Raw genomic sequence first — 19,360 nt, 5'->3', positions numbered from 1 at the left:
TCACATTTATGTTTTTTGAAATAAAAACAAAGAAAGGTGGGATGAGAAACAGCATCCAAAAGCTGATCAGTGGTCACTGTGGCTGGGAAATGTGTCTGGTATACTGCTAGCCAGATGACTGGTGTTTGGGTGAAATGTGTCTGGTGTACTGCTAGCCAGAGGACTGGTGTTTGGGTGAAATGTGTCTGGTGTACTGCTAGCCAGATGACTGGTGTTTGGGTGAAATGTGTCTGGTGTACTGCTAGCCAGAGGACTGGTGTTTGGGTGAAATGTGTCTGGTGTACTGCTAGCCAGAGGACTGGTGTTTGGGTGAAATGTGTCTGGTGTACTGCTAGCCAGAGGACTGGTGTTTGGGTGAAATGTGTCTGGTGTACTGCTAGCCAGATGACTGGTGTCTGGGTGAAATGTGTCTGGTGTACTGCTAGCCAGATGACTGGTGTTTGGGTGAAATGTGTCTGGTGTACTGCTAGCCAGATGACTGGTGTTTGGGTGAAATGTGTCTGGTGTACTGCTAGCCAGAGGACTGGTGTTTGGGTGAAATGTGTCTGGTGTACTGCTAGCCAGATGACTGGTGTCTGGGTGAAATGTGTCTGGTGTACTGCTAGCCAGAGGACTGGTGTTTGGGTGAAATGTGTCTGGTGTACTGCTAGCCAGAGGACTGGTGTTTGGGTGAAATGTGTCTGGTGTACTGCTAGCCAGATGACTGGTGTTTGGGTGAAATGTGTCTGGTGTACTGCTAGCCAGAGGACTGGTGTTTGGGTGAAATGTGTCTGGTGTACTGCTAGCCAGATGACTGGTGTTTGGGTGAAATGTGTCTGGTGTACTGCTAGCCAGATGACTGGTGTTTGGGTGAAATGTGTCTGGTGTACTGCTAGCCAGAGGACTGGTGTTTGGGTGAAATGTGTCTGGTGTACTGCTAGCCAGATGACTGGTGTTTGGGTGAAATGTGTCTGGTGTACTGCTAGCCAGCTGACTGGTGTTTGGGTGAAATGTGTCTGGTGTACTGCTAGCCAGAGGACTGGTGTTTGGGTGAAATGTGTCTGGTGTACCGCTAGCCAGAGGACTGGTGTTTGGGTGAAATGTGTCTGGTGTACTGCTAGCCAGATGACTGGTGTCTGGGTGAAATGTGTCTGGTGTACTGCTAGCCAGATGACTGGTGTTTGGGTGAAATACCGTATTCTAAAAATATAGTTGCCTCTGTACTACAACAACAACACAATTGTTTTGCAGTCAATCATGCCCCCCCCCCCCCCCCCCCCCCCCCCACACACACACACACACACACACACACACACACACACACACACACACACACACACACACACACACACACACACACACACACACACACACACACACACACACACACACACACACACACACACACACACACAGTGTGTCTCTACTCCATCCTGTGTTTCATATTGCAGTAGTGCTGCTATGACAACGTAATTTCCCTCTCAGGATCAATAAAGGGCTATCTATCCATCTACATTAGGGTTTGACAGACAGAAAAATGGCACTGCCTACGTTTTAGGCCAGGTTGCCAGACAAGACGTATTGCTCCTGTTCGAAATAAAAACCCCACACAGTGATTTTTACATTAACATCACACATGAAACATTATAATTTTAATTAATTGTATTGGTTAAATGATCTCTGCAACCCATTCAAATCATTCTTCTCTTTTTTCATGTTAACCCATTTTGGGCGGGAACCCCTTTTGGTGTTTTAAACATTATGTTATAATTTAGCTATTGAAAAATAGAAGATCTACAAGCTCATAGCGTAAATCTTTGAATATATATTCTTTCAAAGTGAATGTTTTTAACTCTAAATGGGTTAAAAGGCAAGGATGTCAATAAATGACGGCTGTAGCTTATAGCCTTAGTGGATAGAGAGGCCCTCTGCTCTGATTGTCAGCAGGTCGCCGGTTCACCTCCCTGGCCCACTCAGCCGGACCCTATGCTCCCCTCTGGGCCAGCGCCTCTGAGCAGCCATCAGCTGGGTGAGGCTTGGGTTTGTGCCAAGCTCACCTGACTACAGGCCTCACTACAGCGTGTTCTTGACAGTTAAACAACCAGCATGTCAGTGTTTATTATTTTAAGATTGGAAGTTCCCAAAAACATTCCCAAAATATCCTAAAAATGACAAAAATGTTTAAATGGCAAACATTCCAATTGTTACAGTATGTGTTGTGTGCTTTGTAGCTCAGCGACGTTCGCTTTTCGTCCTATGATGAAGTATAGGGCTTGGTTGTTAAATCGAGGACTGTACATCCTAAATAGGCCATCCTTTTATGCAGGATGAGGCAAAAACTTCTCTGGCAGTGGCAGGGTTTATCATCTCCTTGCAAGGCAGATGACTGTGTAAATGAGCTTCCTAATAAATGGGAAGTGCCCTCAGCTCGCCATACATCAAATAGTATAACAACCCTCACGGGGGTCTGCTGTTGGCATAAGAACTGGTCCTCTCTGTCTGGCTGGGCTGCCATAGAAGATGGCAATGGAATATGTATGAGTCAGCGGGGGACTGTAGATTAACCTGGCCACCATATGAGAGGGAACAGATGACAAGTGACAATAGTAATAATGGTAAATCAAACATAACTATAGAAACAAAAAACTGCAGCAAACTTGTGGGGTGCCTTAGGAGCTAGATATAAATGGATGGAATTGCAGTCATCTCAGCAGCACTGTCTGCAGTAAGGATGGAAACAAAAGACACAGGCATGGGTAGAGAACGAATACAGAGAAGTAGTAAAACTACAGCTGTGTGTGTGTGTGTATGTGTGTATGTGTGTGTGTGTGTGTGTGTGTGTGTGTGTGTGTGTGTGTGTGTGTGTGTGTGTGTGTGTGTGTGTGTGCGTGTGTGTGCATGCGTCAGGTGCGTGTGTGCGTGCCTCTGTATGCTTCTTTGTCTGAATTTTCAAACACATGTTCATGATGAAACAAATCATATATAATATAACACAGCCTGAACAATAATTGACTGACCAGGGTTCAGATCCGACTGCAAGGCTCTAAAACCAAACCACCGGTTTGAGTAGAAAGTATGGTAACAAATCTAAAACACTGTCCGACTTTTCCACAGCCCCCCTAAAGCACCACCGTGGCATATGACTTTAACCCATTTTGGGCGGGAACCCCTTTTGGTGTTAGCATTATGTTATGCTTTAGCTATTGAAAAATAGCAGATCTACAATCTCATAGCGCGCCACCGAGTGGCGCGCTACGAGCTTGTAGGTCTGCTATTTTTGAAAAATCAAGGATGTAGAAGACATTTTTAGAATCTGATCTCAGGTCAAAATGGGTTAAATTGCAGACCGGGACAATCAAATCAGCGCCACCAGCAATGCTGCGATCCGCCTCCCAGTCATCAGAGAAATTACCCATAAATACCCATCTGTGCAAAATCATGGAGTACACCGAAGGCCTGGGGTGTACACCCAGGATGCGGCATTGTGAAAGGGTCCACACAACAAAGGTAATAGCTTTTGGAATGTGATCATTAGGACATGTTGGAAAGACAAATACATGGCAGCGCACAGCACAGCACACTGAGCACAGTAGTGTGGCCAATTAGCCTGGCACGGCGTCATAACAACAACGATTTGTGTGCCTATCTGCCTAATAGCTCACTTTCACCAGGTGCCGTTGTAGTTTGTGAGCACGAGTCTCCTGAATTTTGCCATTGCACCATGCCCAGGGCTGGTCCCGTCAGTGTGCTGGAGGTACCTTCACTAAAAACGCCGGGACAACGCTCCACACGTCCCAAACTCTTCTCCCTTCTGGCTCCAAAACTATGGAATGCACTTCCCATCACAGTCAGAACTGCAGCCTCACTCCCAATCTTCCGCCGTAGTCTGAAAACCCACCTCTTCAGACTCCACCATGGCCCGTAGCACTTGCCCTAGCCTAGCCCCTTAGATAGCACATTATGTAGACTGAGATAGTATTTTAAACAGACTTATAGCTTGTTACGTAGACAGCTCTAGAATTGCATTTTATGTAGTCATAGCACTTTATAGTACACATGTATAATATTATATAGTATAGTATGTATAGTTTACATAGATACTCCACTGTTACGTTCTTAGTTTACGCATGATTCATGATAACTACTTTTTATATATGTGATGTATGCCATGCTTTTGTTATTGCTTAATGTAAGTCGCTCTGGATTAAGAGCGTCTGCTAAATGCCTAAATTGTAAATTGTAAATTGAAGAAGACCAAACGTGTAGTGGAGTAAAAAGAATATCGATTCAGCAATGCATCGATGCATTTTGCGATCCGTGCAGCAATGCAATGCAATGCAATGCAATGCAATGCAATGCAATGCAATGCAGCAATGTGATATAATCAATAATCGAAGCCTAATAAATATATATTTTATATAATATATGCTGTATATAATATTATATATATATAATTGTAAAATATGTTGTTCAGTAGTATATCCGAGTCTGACTGCTTGTATTGACGAATGAAAAATGTGCCATGTTGTGCAGTAATATAGAAAAGTGTGATACATTGCAATGCATCGCATAGAATCACATCCAATCGGTGAATCGTAATCAAATTGAATTGTGAGGGCAGTGCAAATGCACACCTCTACAAAACGTGCCCATTGGGCTGCAGCAGGAATATGGCTTACGTTCACAATCCAATCATTCCTGGTGACTGATTTGGACCAGCGGTGGCCGAACGGATAGCGGAGCGGTCTTGATACCGGAAGGTCGCCAGTTCGAATCAGCGGTCTGACACGTTAAAATTACCACCGCTGAAGTGCCCTTGAACAAGGCATTGGACCACTACGATGAAATGTGTTCTATGAGCAGGGCCTGGCTGGAAATAAGTTCTTGAGCTTAGCCCAGATACCCTGGGTAAATATAGTAATCATTTCATTTCATTTAATTTGCCTCCAAATTGTAAGGCTTTATGTTTATGTTTATTGAAGGATCCCCGTTAGAGACATGACTGAGCCTCTAGGCCTCACTCACACCTTTCGATCTAGCACACAACATTGATGCATGCTAGATGTATACAAAGGGTTTGTTTACATCTTGCCCCAATGCATTTCCAATGGAAGTCACATGGTTTGACACAACATTTGTGTTGTACGGCTTTCGGCTGTGTTTCGACTGCCCCCCCTCCCCCTCATACAACACAAATGTTGTGTCAAACCATGTGACTCCCATTGGAAATGAATTGCGAGCTTGCATCAGTAAACAAGTCCCATGCATCAGCTATACATCAGTCTGTTGTGCACGTGTGAGTCAGGCCTCTAGTCTTCCTGGGGTCCTGAATAAAACAACTACAATACGTACAACCTGAGAAATGTCGGTAGAGCTCCACTGACCGGTGGTGTAAAAAGTACTCAAAATTTCACTTAAGTAAAAGTAACATAGAACTACTCTGTTACAAGTAAAAGTACTTAAAAGTAGCAAAAGTAAAAGTATATACTCATTGTGCAGAATGTCTCATTTCAAATGTATAGAAATCTTTTTGAGAAAATAGCAGATCTACGAGCTCACAATGCGACGCATTGTGAGCTTGTAGATCGGCTATTTTCAAATGGCCGGAATGCAGTACTTAAGTAAATCTACTTTCCTGATTTCCTGAGGCTGATCTTGCCTCCAAATTGTAAGGCTGAGACATGTTTCTGGAGCTCCACTGACATGCTTTATCTCTGGGTGTTGTCTGCACTTCCAGTGTTCAAAGCGACTTCATGCGAGGAATCGATGCGAGATGCATCGCCTCTTTGTTCCTGTCCGCCAGCTGATCTGATTATCTCACAGCATGTATTTTACACTGGTGGAAGCTCTGTGTATCGGCGCTCCGCTAACGAACAATTATCAGCAGTCTCCTTCAACCAAACGTGACAGTAAATATAGTGAAGGGTGTTATTACACAATGCCCGATTCCCTGTTTTGTTGGAGGAAGAAAAATGAACTTTTACTTTTACTTTTTTTTAACCCTTTTTGAACCCCTTATTTTTTATTAATTTAATTTGTGCCTATCACATGGCCAAAATAGGGATGGCAGGTTGAATGTTATTAAATATTAGAAGCACAATTGGATTGCTGTGCTGAGTGGCACGGTTGTTTTGTGAAATGTTGTATTTGGAGAAAGGACCTGGGTTGGCTGGGTATAGATTATATTGGGGTTTTTTTCCACCACTGTGAACCAGAACCACGTTTAATCATAAAACCCTCCCATGGCAAGCTGAGAAGACGGATCTTTGTTGCACACAGATGTGAAGAAGACGCGAATGCTTCAGCAAAGGTCCTTGGTTTACATCGTCCTTGAAGGGAGAGTGAACCTTGAATGCACAGAACAGACGAGGGTTAAGGCAATTATTGTGACGCAGAAGGACAGCTCCAGAAATCATTATCGCAACGACAGCTCGGGATAGACCTCGTCTATTGTATACTCAGTCAAACAGGGTTAGATCTCAGTTGGATCTCCATCTCTTTTTTTTCGGGGCTTTTTAAATCAGATTGTGAATCTCAGAGAGTTGACACACATTGTCTGAGGAACAGCCTGACCTTTCCTAAGAGTGCACTACACTGGGCTTCATAGGCTCTTTCATCAGTATTTCATAGGTCTCTCAATTCAGACTATCTATTCATATTATTTATCTGCTGGTTCAATCGGCTTCTATACGACGGTGTACCTCCTCAATTATCCCGTTTTGACCTGAGATCAGATTCTAAAAATGTCTTCTACATCCTGACAGTTTTCTGAAAAAGCTATATTTCTATGTCGTTCTTCGATTTTTCAAAAATAGCAGACCTACAAGCTCGTAGATCTGCTATTTTTCAATAGCTAAAGCATAACATAATGCTAACACCAAAAGGGGTTCCCGTCCAAAATGGGTTAATCATGATGCCATTGCCTCACTCTGCCCTCCGTTTCCTGTCTTCATTGATCTAATATCTAATGATCTACTAAAGCAGAAACACTATTTTATATCATTCAGTTTTTGTGACCTTTTTGAGTACACACTGTATGATTATATTCCCTACAAAAACATCGTATAGTGAAGGCTCTCAGATGTCTATAATGAGTTTAACTTCCATGACAGCAGTTCCATTATCACACCAGCAGTCTCATTACTTAGATGACTCTTATCTGACAGTGGGAAAGAATGTAACGAAAAAAATATGAAATTCAACAGATATTTTTTATTAACTTTTGAGGAGCCTCAGAAACTTCTAGACCTTTACAATTATTTTATTATCTCCTCAACACGCAGCTCCTGGCATGAAAAGACGTTGTTGTTTATTTGGCCTGAAAACCACAGCCCTGAAATTAATTGGCCATTATTACTTTTATGCCTCACATTGTGGAAGCTACCTTAGCCATTTTAGTAGCTATACAGTATATATACTATTGTATATATTGCAGATTACTCAGTCAGTAGATATAGTGGTGGTGCAGCAGTACACTTCCATCTGACTCAGACGGAACCAGCATGACAACAACCAGACCAATGAATAATGATTTGACGGCCAACAACAACCCCCCGCTGACTTAAACCAAAGCAGCAGAAGAGCATGCTGAGCATGCTATCGGAGGCCGCTTGCAGAGGCGGCGCTCGGATCAAATGCACAGCAGAGTGTGGACAGACAGATGATAAACAGAATAACATCGACCTGGGTGTGTGGGAATGCACGCTGGGAATTGTTCAATCACTACCTTGTTTATCCGTGTACATGCTTTCTCACATCAGCCTGTGACGTGACGAAGTGACAGTTCATCACCGACTTCTTTCACACTCGTTCGAACAACGAATTCTTTTTGGCTTTCAGCGAAGCAACACAATGGTGGGAATAGAAAGCCACGCCAGGTGCTACAAGCCACTCCAGACGAGAAACAAGATATTGTAACAAGAGCACAAGATTTGTAGAGGCATGTTTATTGGCAAATAAAGTTTGATTTATACTTCGTTGTACAATGGTGCCACGTGTCCAGGAAAATGGCAGATCTAATTAACGGATGCCACGAGTTGTGAGCTTGTAGAGCTGCTATTTTCTTTTCTTTTTACACACAGCACTATCGTATAATCAAATTAATAATAAATTAGAAATTACCCTGAATGTGTAGGATGACTCAAGGGACTGGGAGCAGACAATTTATCTCTCTCTCTCTCCCCCTCTTTGTCCCTCCATACTGTATCTCTCTGTATCTCTATCTCACTCTTTCTAACAGTGTTTACTCTCATGCTGAGCCAGACCGCAAAAAACACAATCATGAAAAAACAAGAGGGGGGCTCGCAACTCACTTTTGAATGCTCCAATTTCATCCACAGCAGCAATACGACGTTTCGACCTTGCTCTCTTTTTCAAGTGTCACTCTCCCTCTTCTCACTCTTACACACATCTAATCTAACAACTCAAACAAGCATGTTTAATAACATAAACATGAACACCTGTCATCAGCCAACGACGCTGATGCTAATTACTTGCCAGACACAGGACACACATTTTTATCTTCCATCGCCTGAATCGTCTCCTTGCTGATAAACACAAGACCATCCATGAAGCAGGCCAGGTGTCGTGGATGACACCGCAGTTGGAAAGAAGAAGTAGGGGGGAAACTTACCAACATTGATGACGTTGGACGACAGGAAGTGGCAGCACGGGAGGCTGGCCGTGCTCACAAAGCTGTCGCCGTCCGTCGTCACGGTGACCCTTGACCTCAGCGACGGGTTAGGAGAGTCGGTCGCCATGGCAATCCTACTCGCCACTGATTCCATATCCAGATACGGTATGTGTGGCGCAACGGATGAAGTGCGATAGATGGGCGTGCCTATCTAGGTGTGGAGGTTTAAGTAGAAGTCTTTTTGGGGACTTTTGTTGAGTTTTAGCTGCAGACCTCCCACAAGCCTTACAATCCAATCCAATTAATCAAAAGAGAAGAAAAATCCAAAGCATTTTGAAACAGCAATAATTCCCTAGATGCTCTCCCGAGTTGAACGGCACCGAACACAGATATATCCAAATATGTCAAATTGATAGTGGGAAAAAGTTCCTGGATTTTAATGTTGAAAAGTGGCGTTTTTTGCCGGAGGGCTCATGGGACCCGGCCGGTCCTCTGGTTGTCGACTGCTGCCTAACAGATTAGGATGAATGACGTCTGTCTGGTGCCGTCATCACCTCGTGCACGAGGCGAGGCAGTGGACCAATAAGTGGCTCTGGGTCCCGTTCCAAGAGAACAGATAAACACAAGGCTGCGGGCAGGGAGCCAACGGCGAAGGAAGGGGAGTCACCACCAGCTGCAGCACAATCTCTACCTGTCACCTGGAGATAGGTAGGAAGACAGACGTACAGGGGGACAGACAGAGAGACATAGACAGAGAGATGGGGGGGGGGGGGGGGGGGTAAGGGAAAGGAAGTTGAGGATTTTCCTTCCAAGGTCACACAGTAAAGCAATTCGGTCACATGTAATGATAAACAAAAAGCCTCACATGGTCAGTCAGTCAGTTCGCCCTCCTGTGGGAACTAATTATACGATACACAACATGCATGTTATAGTGGATCTTCAGATGAAAGCGGTTTGATAAGAGTGCATAAATAACTTCTATATTCAGTCAAAGTCGCTACTGTCTCACGACAACACTCCGACCTACATATCAAAGAGTGTTGTATTTTTAATGCCCAGATCGTGTCTTTTTCAGCAGGATGAACCCACGGAGCTTGTTTCAATCCGCGTTAACAACACTTGCCAAACAAACTGAAATCATGTGCCACACCATAACCTAATTTAAATTCACATTCTGGCCTGTCAACCCTTTCTAGATTGAAGAAATATCATGTGAGGAGACCACAGCGGCTGTAGACAGATGGAGTCATTCATATTTATTTAACCACATTAAACCTCGTGTCCTTTTATTTTGGGGAAACGTTTATAAATGTTCCTATTTTCCCAAATAATGAAATCTATTGATCTATTTTTAATACAACATTGTTATCTTGTAGATTTTCACTATTTTGTTGTAAGACAACATTTACAGGGCTTGGGTTATATTAGTGGAACCAGGTTTCATTTACAGGGCTTGGGTTATATTAGTGGAACCAGGTTTCATTTACAGGGCTTGGGTTATATTAGTGGAACCAGGTTTCATTTACAGGGCTTGGGTTATATTAGTGGAACCAGGTTTCATTTACAGGGCTTGGGTTATATTAGTGGAACCAGGTTTCATTTACAGGGCTTGGGTTATATTAGTGGAACCAGGTTTCATTTACAGGGCTTGGGTTATATTAGTGGAACCAGGTTTCATTTACAGGGCTTGGGTTATATTAGTGGAACCAGGTTTCATTTACAGGGCTTGGGTTATATTAGTGGAACCAGGTTTCATAGTCTCACGAAGACCTAAATGTGAGGCACATTCTGAAAGGAGACACATGCTTGTGCACATGCTTGTGCACAACCCCATCACTAAACCACAAATAAATATGCACATACAGTACATACATTATACATGCAGCTGTGTATAATGTGCCTGTGTACACAACACACACAGTGTGTGCGTGTGTGTGTGTGTGTGTGTGTGTGTGTGTGTGTGTGTGTGTGTGTGTGTGTGTGTGTGTGTGTGTGTGTGTGTGTCACAAATAGCCTATAGGTATATGATACAGAACAGATTTTTTTTTAAACTGCAATACGACTGAATTATTTGAAAAAAACATATGTAATCTTTGGTAAGAGAGAACACATTTATATGAAAACAAAAACAGATAAGAAAGTAGGCAATATAACTCGGCCCACATTATCTGTGAAATTAATTATTCATGTTCCCAGTTATGTGGAATGCGTTGCCGGTTACAGCCAAAAGTAAATACAGATAAAAGAAAAGCATTTCTGTAAAAAAAATAAAAAAGGCACTAAGATCATATCAAACCATCTGAATAAATTACACCTAACTGGAGTTGGAATAAAACTAATAAGACTCCATCTGGAGAGCACAAAGGAGCTAGAGCACAAGACAAAACTAATCTAATCTCTATAATCTGAGGCACGAAAGTACAAGAACTACTTTATTTTACAATCACAGCAGATAAAATGTAAGATATTCATGTTAAGAGATGTGTTTAGGACGAGCGAGCTCCAGTATATGGCTTTAGGACATCCAAGATATCCAGTCACAATTTGGCTGTTTGCTGCAATTCTGTGCTTGACACACCACTTAACTACATGGTGAGCAACCAGGAAAAAAACAACTAAATCTCAAAGGCTCAATTCATAAATCCTGTGGACATTTTGAAGTATTAATTTAAAATAGCATAGAATTTCCCCCCCTAGGCTGGCTGACAATGCATTGCTAGCCTCTCTATCAGTCACAGCTCGCGCTACGGAGACGCACAGCTCGCAACATCACTAGTGAGCAGAGTTCTGGTTCCACATAAACATAGAATGACGTTGATTTGCAATTGGGCCTCCCTTTAATCAGATCTGGTCCGATAAGTGACCACATCTACAGTGAGACTCAAAAGTAACAGTTACTTAAAAATGATGACACCATAATCTCCCAGTCTGTGTGCTTCAGAAAACTACAAAAACTCCTGCTCTCTACAGTAGCCTGTGTTCAGGAAGATAACGTCAGAGAGAAGGAATGTGTGTGTGTGTGTGTGTGTGTGTGTGTGTGTGTGTGTGTGTGTGTGTGTGTGTGTGTGTGTGTGTGTGTGTGTGTGTGTGTGTGTGTGTGTGTGTGTGTGTGTGGGTGTCCAGGGGTCCTTGAGCAACTTTCATACCCAATCATACATGTAATTATTATGACTGTATTCCAATGTTTTCAAAAATGCCAATGTAAACAAAACTATTACAGTCCCAAAATACAGCAAATACAGATGACCTTCCATCAAGATCTACCTGTATCAAGAATAAAAACATGCTATACATCTGCTGTCTTTATTTTTGCTGTGGAGCTACTCACACTATATTCTAGACAGAAATCTGAAAGCGCAGCCACTGTAACCATAAATCATCACATCCCTCAATATCAACCTCTTTCACATAAACAGCAATTGTTTACATACCTGGCCACATACCTCAGTGCAATCTAATCGTTGCAACATGTAGACTTTAGCTGTGTACGGATCTCAACTAGGCAGCGACCCCAACTCACCTTTTAGAGTTGAGGACTCTTATGGTTGCGTGCATCATATATCCAGATTGTATATGTATCGCAGGCATATTCCCTTCCTCTCTTTCCCTCTCTCCTCCAGATACTTTTCTGAACGCCTGAGAAATCAACCTTAACAAAAGGTTGTTTGAGATGTGCCGCCCTTCTACAAGGAGTGAACAATGAGCATGTTAGGAGGGGTGGGTGGCTGTGTGGGTGGGGGTGATGGGAGGTAAACCTCGGCTGGATGGTGGGCTGGGGTTGTTGGACGTGTCGAGATCCGTTTCTGAAACGGGGGTAGTCAAGAGAGATTGCCTCAGCAGCAGGCCCAGACACGCACGTGAGGCCACATTCATACACACACACACACACTTCTGCAGGATACTTTGGAAAAACCTCATTGAGAGACAAAATAAAGCCTCACCTCAACTCTTTCCAATAACTAGAATATGACTCAGTGTTCCTCTGGCTGTCAGCCTGAACCAGCCCCAGATATATTGTATACTGTACTGCCCCAGAAAACTGTTTATCACCCTTATACAAGTATGTATGACAAGCTCTCACAACAATTGATTACAGTAAAACCTAGTCAGGGTGCAATAGAGGCACAATGCAGGCTCCAACATAAGGTATTCTAACAAATCGCTGAAACCCCCCCCCCCCCCCCCCAAAAAAACAAAACAACCAACCAACAATGCTGGAAAAACATCTGTTAGGCTGCATAATAAATTGGACACCTTTGACAATGCAGCATATAAAAATAGCAGCCATAAAAGCAGCCATAAAAAATAAATCTCATGATTAAGCTATAGTGTAGCTATCAAGGTCTTTGTGAACAAACTTTCTGATGGTTGAGTAACAAAATAATGAACAGCTGCACTTTTCGGATGAATACACTTCACTAACGTGTACCTGTTTGTCTCTAAACGGACACCTGTACAAGTCTGCTTTTCATGCATGGGTTTTGCGTCATTATCAATCCTACAAGCTGCGATCTGTATGGTACACCGGGTGGTGTTGCTAACATAAATAGCTAGATGTTGAAAGGGCCGATGAGGTGTAATTATGTTGAAATAACGAAAAGATACCTGAAGGCAGTCAAAGTGTGGGCTAAATTGTCTAACGTTGACACCCACTTGGTGAGCTCAAGCACGATCATGTTCTTTACGCCCGTTTCACGTCATGCGACAGGTTCCTCAACTAAACTGTGAATGAGACCGGATGGGCAAGGTTTGCGTTCATTCATTTCACCGTGAATGAAATGAATCACATCTGTCAAGCGTGTATACAGGGTCACAGAAGTTTGCCAAGCTGCTGTTAAGCTGCTGTCATTCTTTATGCTGAACACAGCACGCTGTTTACTGAGAAACAAACTGGTTGACAGCTGGGTTATGGATGCTCAACGGGGAGGTCAGAGAAGGGCTCATCGTTGTTGGGGCTTTTGGGGGGGAAAGGTGCCGTATTTTAGATGGCGGTTTGTGATGGTGTGTGTTGTTGTGACTAGGAGGTGTACAAAAACATAACCCATTGTGCACGCACCTGCCAGGGGAGCCAACCCTGTGTGAGTTGTGGCACTGCTATAGTCTGTGGGATTCCCCACAGGAATAGTAGAATCAGGGACACCAAGGTAGGAAATTGCATTTTTATGGACATTTGGTTTTGACATCCTCACATGTACAGCATAGTGATACGTATATGTGTGTGTCAGTGTGTGCATGTGTGCGTGTGCATGCTGGCGTATATGCACTGAAACATGTCACCCCTGGGCCCATAATTCGACTACGATTCGGCCTGCAAGTCTAACTCATGAAATATACAAACGGTAACTCTGTAAGCAGTTTTGTCAGCTGTGTGTGTGTGTGTGTGTGTGTGTGTGTGTGTGTGTGTGTGTGTGTGTGTGTGTGTGTGTGTGTGTGTGTGTGTGTGTGTGTGTGTGTGTGTGTGTGTGTGTCGGTTTAAGAAAGACATACAGCAAGTCTTGTTTGTTCTCTTAGGTGATAGTACTGTCATGTGCTACTGTAGTTCTTATGTACATGTTTGTTTAAGTTATTATGTGCACGGATCTGGTTGCCCAGATGTTACAGGCCAACGCTCAAAGAACACCAAGACAAATGGTCCTTTCTTCCTGCCATCTCCACCTACAACATGACGGTTCCCCTGACACAGCACACACAATGGGCCTCATACAGCACACACAGGCTTTTCACAGACTTATGAGTACACTGCAGCCTGAAGAACCAGTGAAATTAAGGCAGATTCAACTGATTAAAAACCAAAAAATAGCAGATCTACAAGCTACAATTAACACATCAAGACATGACACATTGTGAGCTTCTAGATCGGCATGTATATGTTTGACATCACTGAACTAGAGACTAAGGGCTCCATTTTCGTCACCGCTAAAGCCCTTATCCCTAAACTTCTTTGCCTTTTTTTTTTTACTATTTTGAATAGTTCAACTAGCCAATCTACATTGACACGTTGTGAGCTTGTAGACTGGCCATTTCTTTTTTTTTTGTGGCTTTCGCCTTTATTTTTAGAGATGGGGGGGTGACATGAAGTAAAGGCCGTCGGGATCGGGAGTCGAACCTGCGGCACACTGCCAGACTGGATTACCAGCCAAGGTGCCTGGACCGCTGAGCCACGGCCCAGGCCTAGACTGGCCATTTTAACTATTCAAAAATGTTTTGCAAAATAGTAAAAAAAGGCAAAGAAGTTTAGGGATAAGGGGTTTAGTGGTGACGAAAATGGAGTCCTAAGGGCTATATCTTGCGCCACCCCTTAACCCTTATCCCTAAACCTAATTTGCTATTTTTTACTATTTTAAAAAACCTTTTAAAATAGTTCAAATTGAAGATCTACAAGCTCACAATGTCTCGATGTACTGTAGATCGGCTAGTTGAACTATTTTCAAATGTTTTTCAAAATAGTAAAAAATGGCAAATACGTTTAGGGATAAGGGATAAGGGTGGCGCAAGATGGAGCCCTAACTATATATTCCTTCTTCCTACTCCTTTTTGGACATATAGTATATTCTGTGATTCCTGTTAAATTATTCGTTATTGTTGGGATGTCTTGTTTTCATAATGTATTATTAGATGTAGAATATGGTGTTGCCATCATTTGATCTATTGAACCAAATGTGATGTCATGATGAGACACAGGTTAGTGTCTCCACCCTGAGCCTGGGAGGTCGGGGGTTTGATCCGCGGCCGGGTCATACCAAAGACTCTGAAAAATGGGACCCAATGCCTCCCTTGCGGCATAATATTAGCATCATGTCCATGGGGTGTACATACGTACATCATGTCCAAGGGGTGTACATACGTACATCATGTCTAGGGGGTGTACTTGTACATCAAGCTGCCTCACGCTACAGTCATTAAACAGGAGATAGCCTATGGGTCTCATGGCTCGGCAAGGCTTTACTTACTGCATAATTACAAAACGGATATGGGGAGATGTCTTTTTTTTTTTAATCCCTCATGGTCTCACACCTTATCCTAACCCCATAAAGTCTATGAATAACCAGTTTATCTGGCTTTCCATTTGACAACAGCCACTTAAAGCTCAGTGACACATGCACTATAGTTGGTTACGTCCTTATCAACCAAACATTAACTGAACACAAAACAAGCACTGAATCACAGTTTCCTGGCATCTACTCAGGCGGTATGCCTGGAGGCTGTTATCCCCGACTAAACACATGGCTTTGGATTTGATTTACAGCTTCTCGAGGGCCACCATTAGCCAGCGGCACTAGAGCAGATAATATGGAGCTAGCCACACATGCTAGCAGTTAACGCTACGTGACACTAGCTATTATATTGGACAACAATGACAGGGAGGAGAAACGTGTGTATACACAAGGAGAAAGCACTTCTCTAATCTAAACACAGGGTCTATATTATAGTAGTAGTTTACTCATTTTATAGAATGTTTGGAGAGAAATGGAAGGTATTTACCTCACAACTGCATCAAGACTACAGTATAGCCTACTGTAACTCTTAAAACAGTGATTGAAAAAATGACATTCCCTGGATGCAACGTGCTCACACAAGGACACGTGAACACACACATTTGTGCGAGTTGTTGTGAGTACTATGCTTCCTTAAAGAGATGTGACAAGATGTAATTTTTCTTATTTTTTGTTAGGTTTTCTGAGCTCAATTGCGCCGCAAAAACCTGAACTTTTAACATTCAGTAGATTTTCTGTGGTTTTCTGGCTCAAACAAGTGCTCTGATTTTCCTGTGGAGTGTGATGTAAGAGCCAGCAAATCCCATATATGACAATGGGATTTGCCAGCAGATGTCACTGTTTTGCCAGTTTTCATTGCAGCTCAAAAAGGCTTCACAGACACAGAGAAAATCCCAGACCACAGACAATCCACTGAATGTTCAAAGTTCAGGTTGTTTGGTTGTAATTGCAGGTCATAAACCTAAAAGAAACAAATAAATGAAAATGAATGTGATGAAACCTTTAACATACACAGCCTAACCCATGGGTCACAAAGGATGTGCAGGTAGATCACATGACAGGGGTGCCCAAAAGGTAGATTGTGATCTACCAGTAGATCACAAAGGATGTGCATGTAGATCACATGACATCACATGCCCCTAAAGAATATTGAATTATATTTGTCTTCTGCCACTTGAATTAAGGTGACTTGAGGCCCTGTCAGTTCAAACTCACGATGCAATATTTTGTTTTCAAGAGTGTTGCTGTGCACGAAAACATTGGTAGCATTACAAATACAAAAACCCCTACCTATTCCATTTCTCCCCCCTCTATTTCCCATTCCAAGTGCGTTTGTCTTATAGCTCCACTATTCCAAAGCCCCCTCAGGTACATATTTAAACTATTTTCAGCAATGGTATATATATATTTTTTTTTCGGTGGGTAGATCTTGTTGAGCTGGTCATTTTGAAAGTAGCTCTCAAGTCAATAAAGTGTGGGCACCCCTGGCCTAACCCAGGAACCTCTCCAACACACAGCCTGGTCCTCACAAGAATAGAAGCTGAACAGCAGTCTGGCCCACTTTCACAGTTGGGTTTAGCTTGTTTTCAATCTCACCGGTCCTTTTCCCAGGTATGGTGCTGGGTTTCACTGCCCGAAAATCCCCCCTGACAGCGCTCTCAAAGAGGCTGAAAGCCTATACCTACTCCACAAAAGGAATTGGAGCGAGGTTTCCCCATCAAACCAGGCTCCCATTCACTGCTGCAATGGCCAAGAGATACAGTTGGCCCGGCAGCAGTTTGGAGTTTGAAAGGCATCTTTGCCATAGTGGTATCATACAGCCACAGTCTCATACACGGACACACACACACACGCATCCAAACACGTGCCATAAACGTGTGTTTATGGCGCACCCAGCACACACCCACAGAAGTTGTACCAAAACGTGAAGTTTGTCGATCAAAACAGGATGAGGCAACATGAGGTAACTGAGACTGAGTAAAGCTATCCTGCTGTTGTTCTAATGACGCCATAAACATGGGAAAGGAGATAAGACATTAGCTCTTCAATAAGCAGAGACAATCTGAGTACCCAGGAGAGAGGATAGACAGAATAGGACACAGATGAGAGAGAGAGAGAGAGAGAGAGAGAGAGAGACTTACCCAAACTTACCCCTTACTATTATTCTTTAGAAGTTTAGAGGATCATCACATTAAACCTTTTGACTTGTTCGAATCCATCCACAAACACCTAACGCTCATCACCTCCCCACAGCTTCACATCACATCACAAAAACCCTCAGCGTGGTTCTGTAGACAATGCGCACAAGTTCATTTGAAAGAGCTTCATCCAACCGTGGGTGTTTCCTGCCAAGCATGACGTCAGTGAAAACACCAGGACATGTGAGTGCAAAGCCCAGGGTAGGTCTGAGGAGACTGAACGGGGAGGGAGGGAGAGTGGGAACTGGAGAGGAGGGCCAGTAGGTAGGTCTGTACCTGGAAGGGTGGGGTAGACTACTGGGCGCTGAGCCACTGTTGTGCAAGGCCGGCTTAGCTAAGGATGAATTGACTGCCTGCCAGATAGTTGGGACCTTGGGGGGGGGGGGTCATGCGTTAAATGTGGACAACATAATAAACTCCTGAGTCTTAATTTAAGTCTTTACACTCTAATGGTTGTCTAATAATTATAGTTAAATTGACACTCTAAAGATTAGTGTGTACAAATTGATGTATCAAGGACTTGAGGCATTGTGGATTTGCGCGGCCTCCCGTAGAACCATGCCAGGAACATTAGTCAGCTCATTCGTTTTTTATCGAACCATTCATTTATTCCTCGTTAATGTGTCCTTTGTGCAGAGCTTTTATTTTGTCCCATACAGAATGACTTAGAGATAAGACAGAATAGCGCTATCGGGCATGTCGTACCACGTTTGTTGCTAGTTCACTAATCCCATTACTTGACAAGACCTTAGAGATCAACTGCAATCTCAGCCATGGCAAAACATATCACATTAATTACACCCCCCCCCCCTCCACACACACACACACACACACACACACACACACACACACACACACACACACACACACACACACACACACACACACACACACACACACACACACACACACACACACACACACACACACACACACACACACACACACACACACACACACACTTTGACAGTCAAAGGGGAAGTTTTCTTGGTGCTAATTTCCAAGTCAGATTGCATGCATCTTTCAATATGGTGAAAGAACGACTCTAGCAGTTGCCGCAGTGGCGTGCACAGATAGACACTAGGGGGTGCTAGAGCACCCCCTGCCCTTTTGGCAATGTGCCCTTTTGGAAAAAAAAAAAAAAAAAAAGCTTTATTTTTTTATTTTTCAAAAATAGCAGACCTACAAGCTCGTAGCGCGCCACTCGGTGGCGCGCTATGAGCTTGTAGATCTGCTATTTTTCAATAGCTAAAGCATAACATAATGCTAACACCAAAAGGGGTTCCTGCCCAAAATAGATTAAGGCAACCGGCCGGTTCCACGCGCTGCACAAGGTGCCCTTTTTTAACTTGAGCACCTGCCCCTCTAAATGTCTGTGCACGCCACTGGCAGTTGGAATGGCCAACAAAGCCCATCTGAAAAGGTCACACTCTTACAAGCGACGCACATAAAATATATCCAGTATATCCAGTAATTGTTTGGAGAAAAAGAGAACATTGGAAAGGTCAGGAAGCATATTCCAAAGTTATAAACACACCGAGTTGGTATTTCTTTTT

The 19,360-nt window shown here is 43.2% G+C and overlaps 1 protein-coding gene across 1 annotated transcript in view; it reads right to left on the bottom strand.

Moving 5' to 3' along the window:
* Positions 1-19,360, bottom strand: part of plch2a (phospholipase C, eta 2a) — a 237,626-nt gene that overhangs the window by 214,486 nt on the left and 3,780 nt on the right. The window contains exon 3 of the mRNA XM_079523685.1: positions 8,612-9,309. Within this exon, the coding sequence (XP_079379811.1) occupies positions 8,612-8,765 (154 nt within the window). The 5' untranslated portion in view covers positions 8,766-9,309. The remainder of the gene's footprint in view (positions 1-8,611; positions 9,310-19,360) is intronic.

The sequence above is a fragment of the Electrona antarctica genome (genome assembly GCF_951216825.1).
Source record: "Electrona antarctica genome assembly, chromosome: 2".
In the NCBI taxonomy this organism is placed as follows: domain Eukaryota; kingdom Metazoa; phylum Chordata; class Actinopteri; order Myctophiformes; family Myctophidae; genus Electrona; species Electrona antarctica.
Note: the sequence above shows the minus strand (reverse complement) of the source record. Positions and strands in the feature narration are given on the sequence as shown.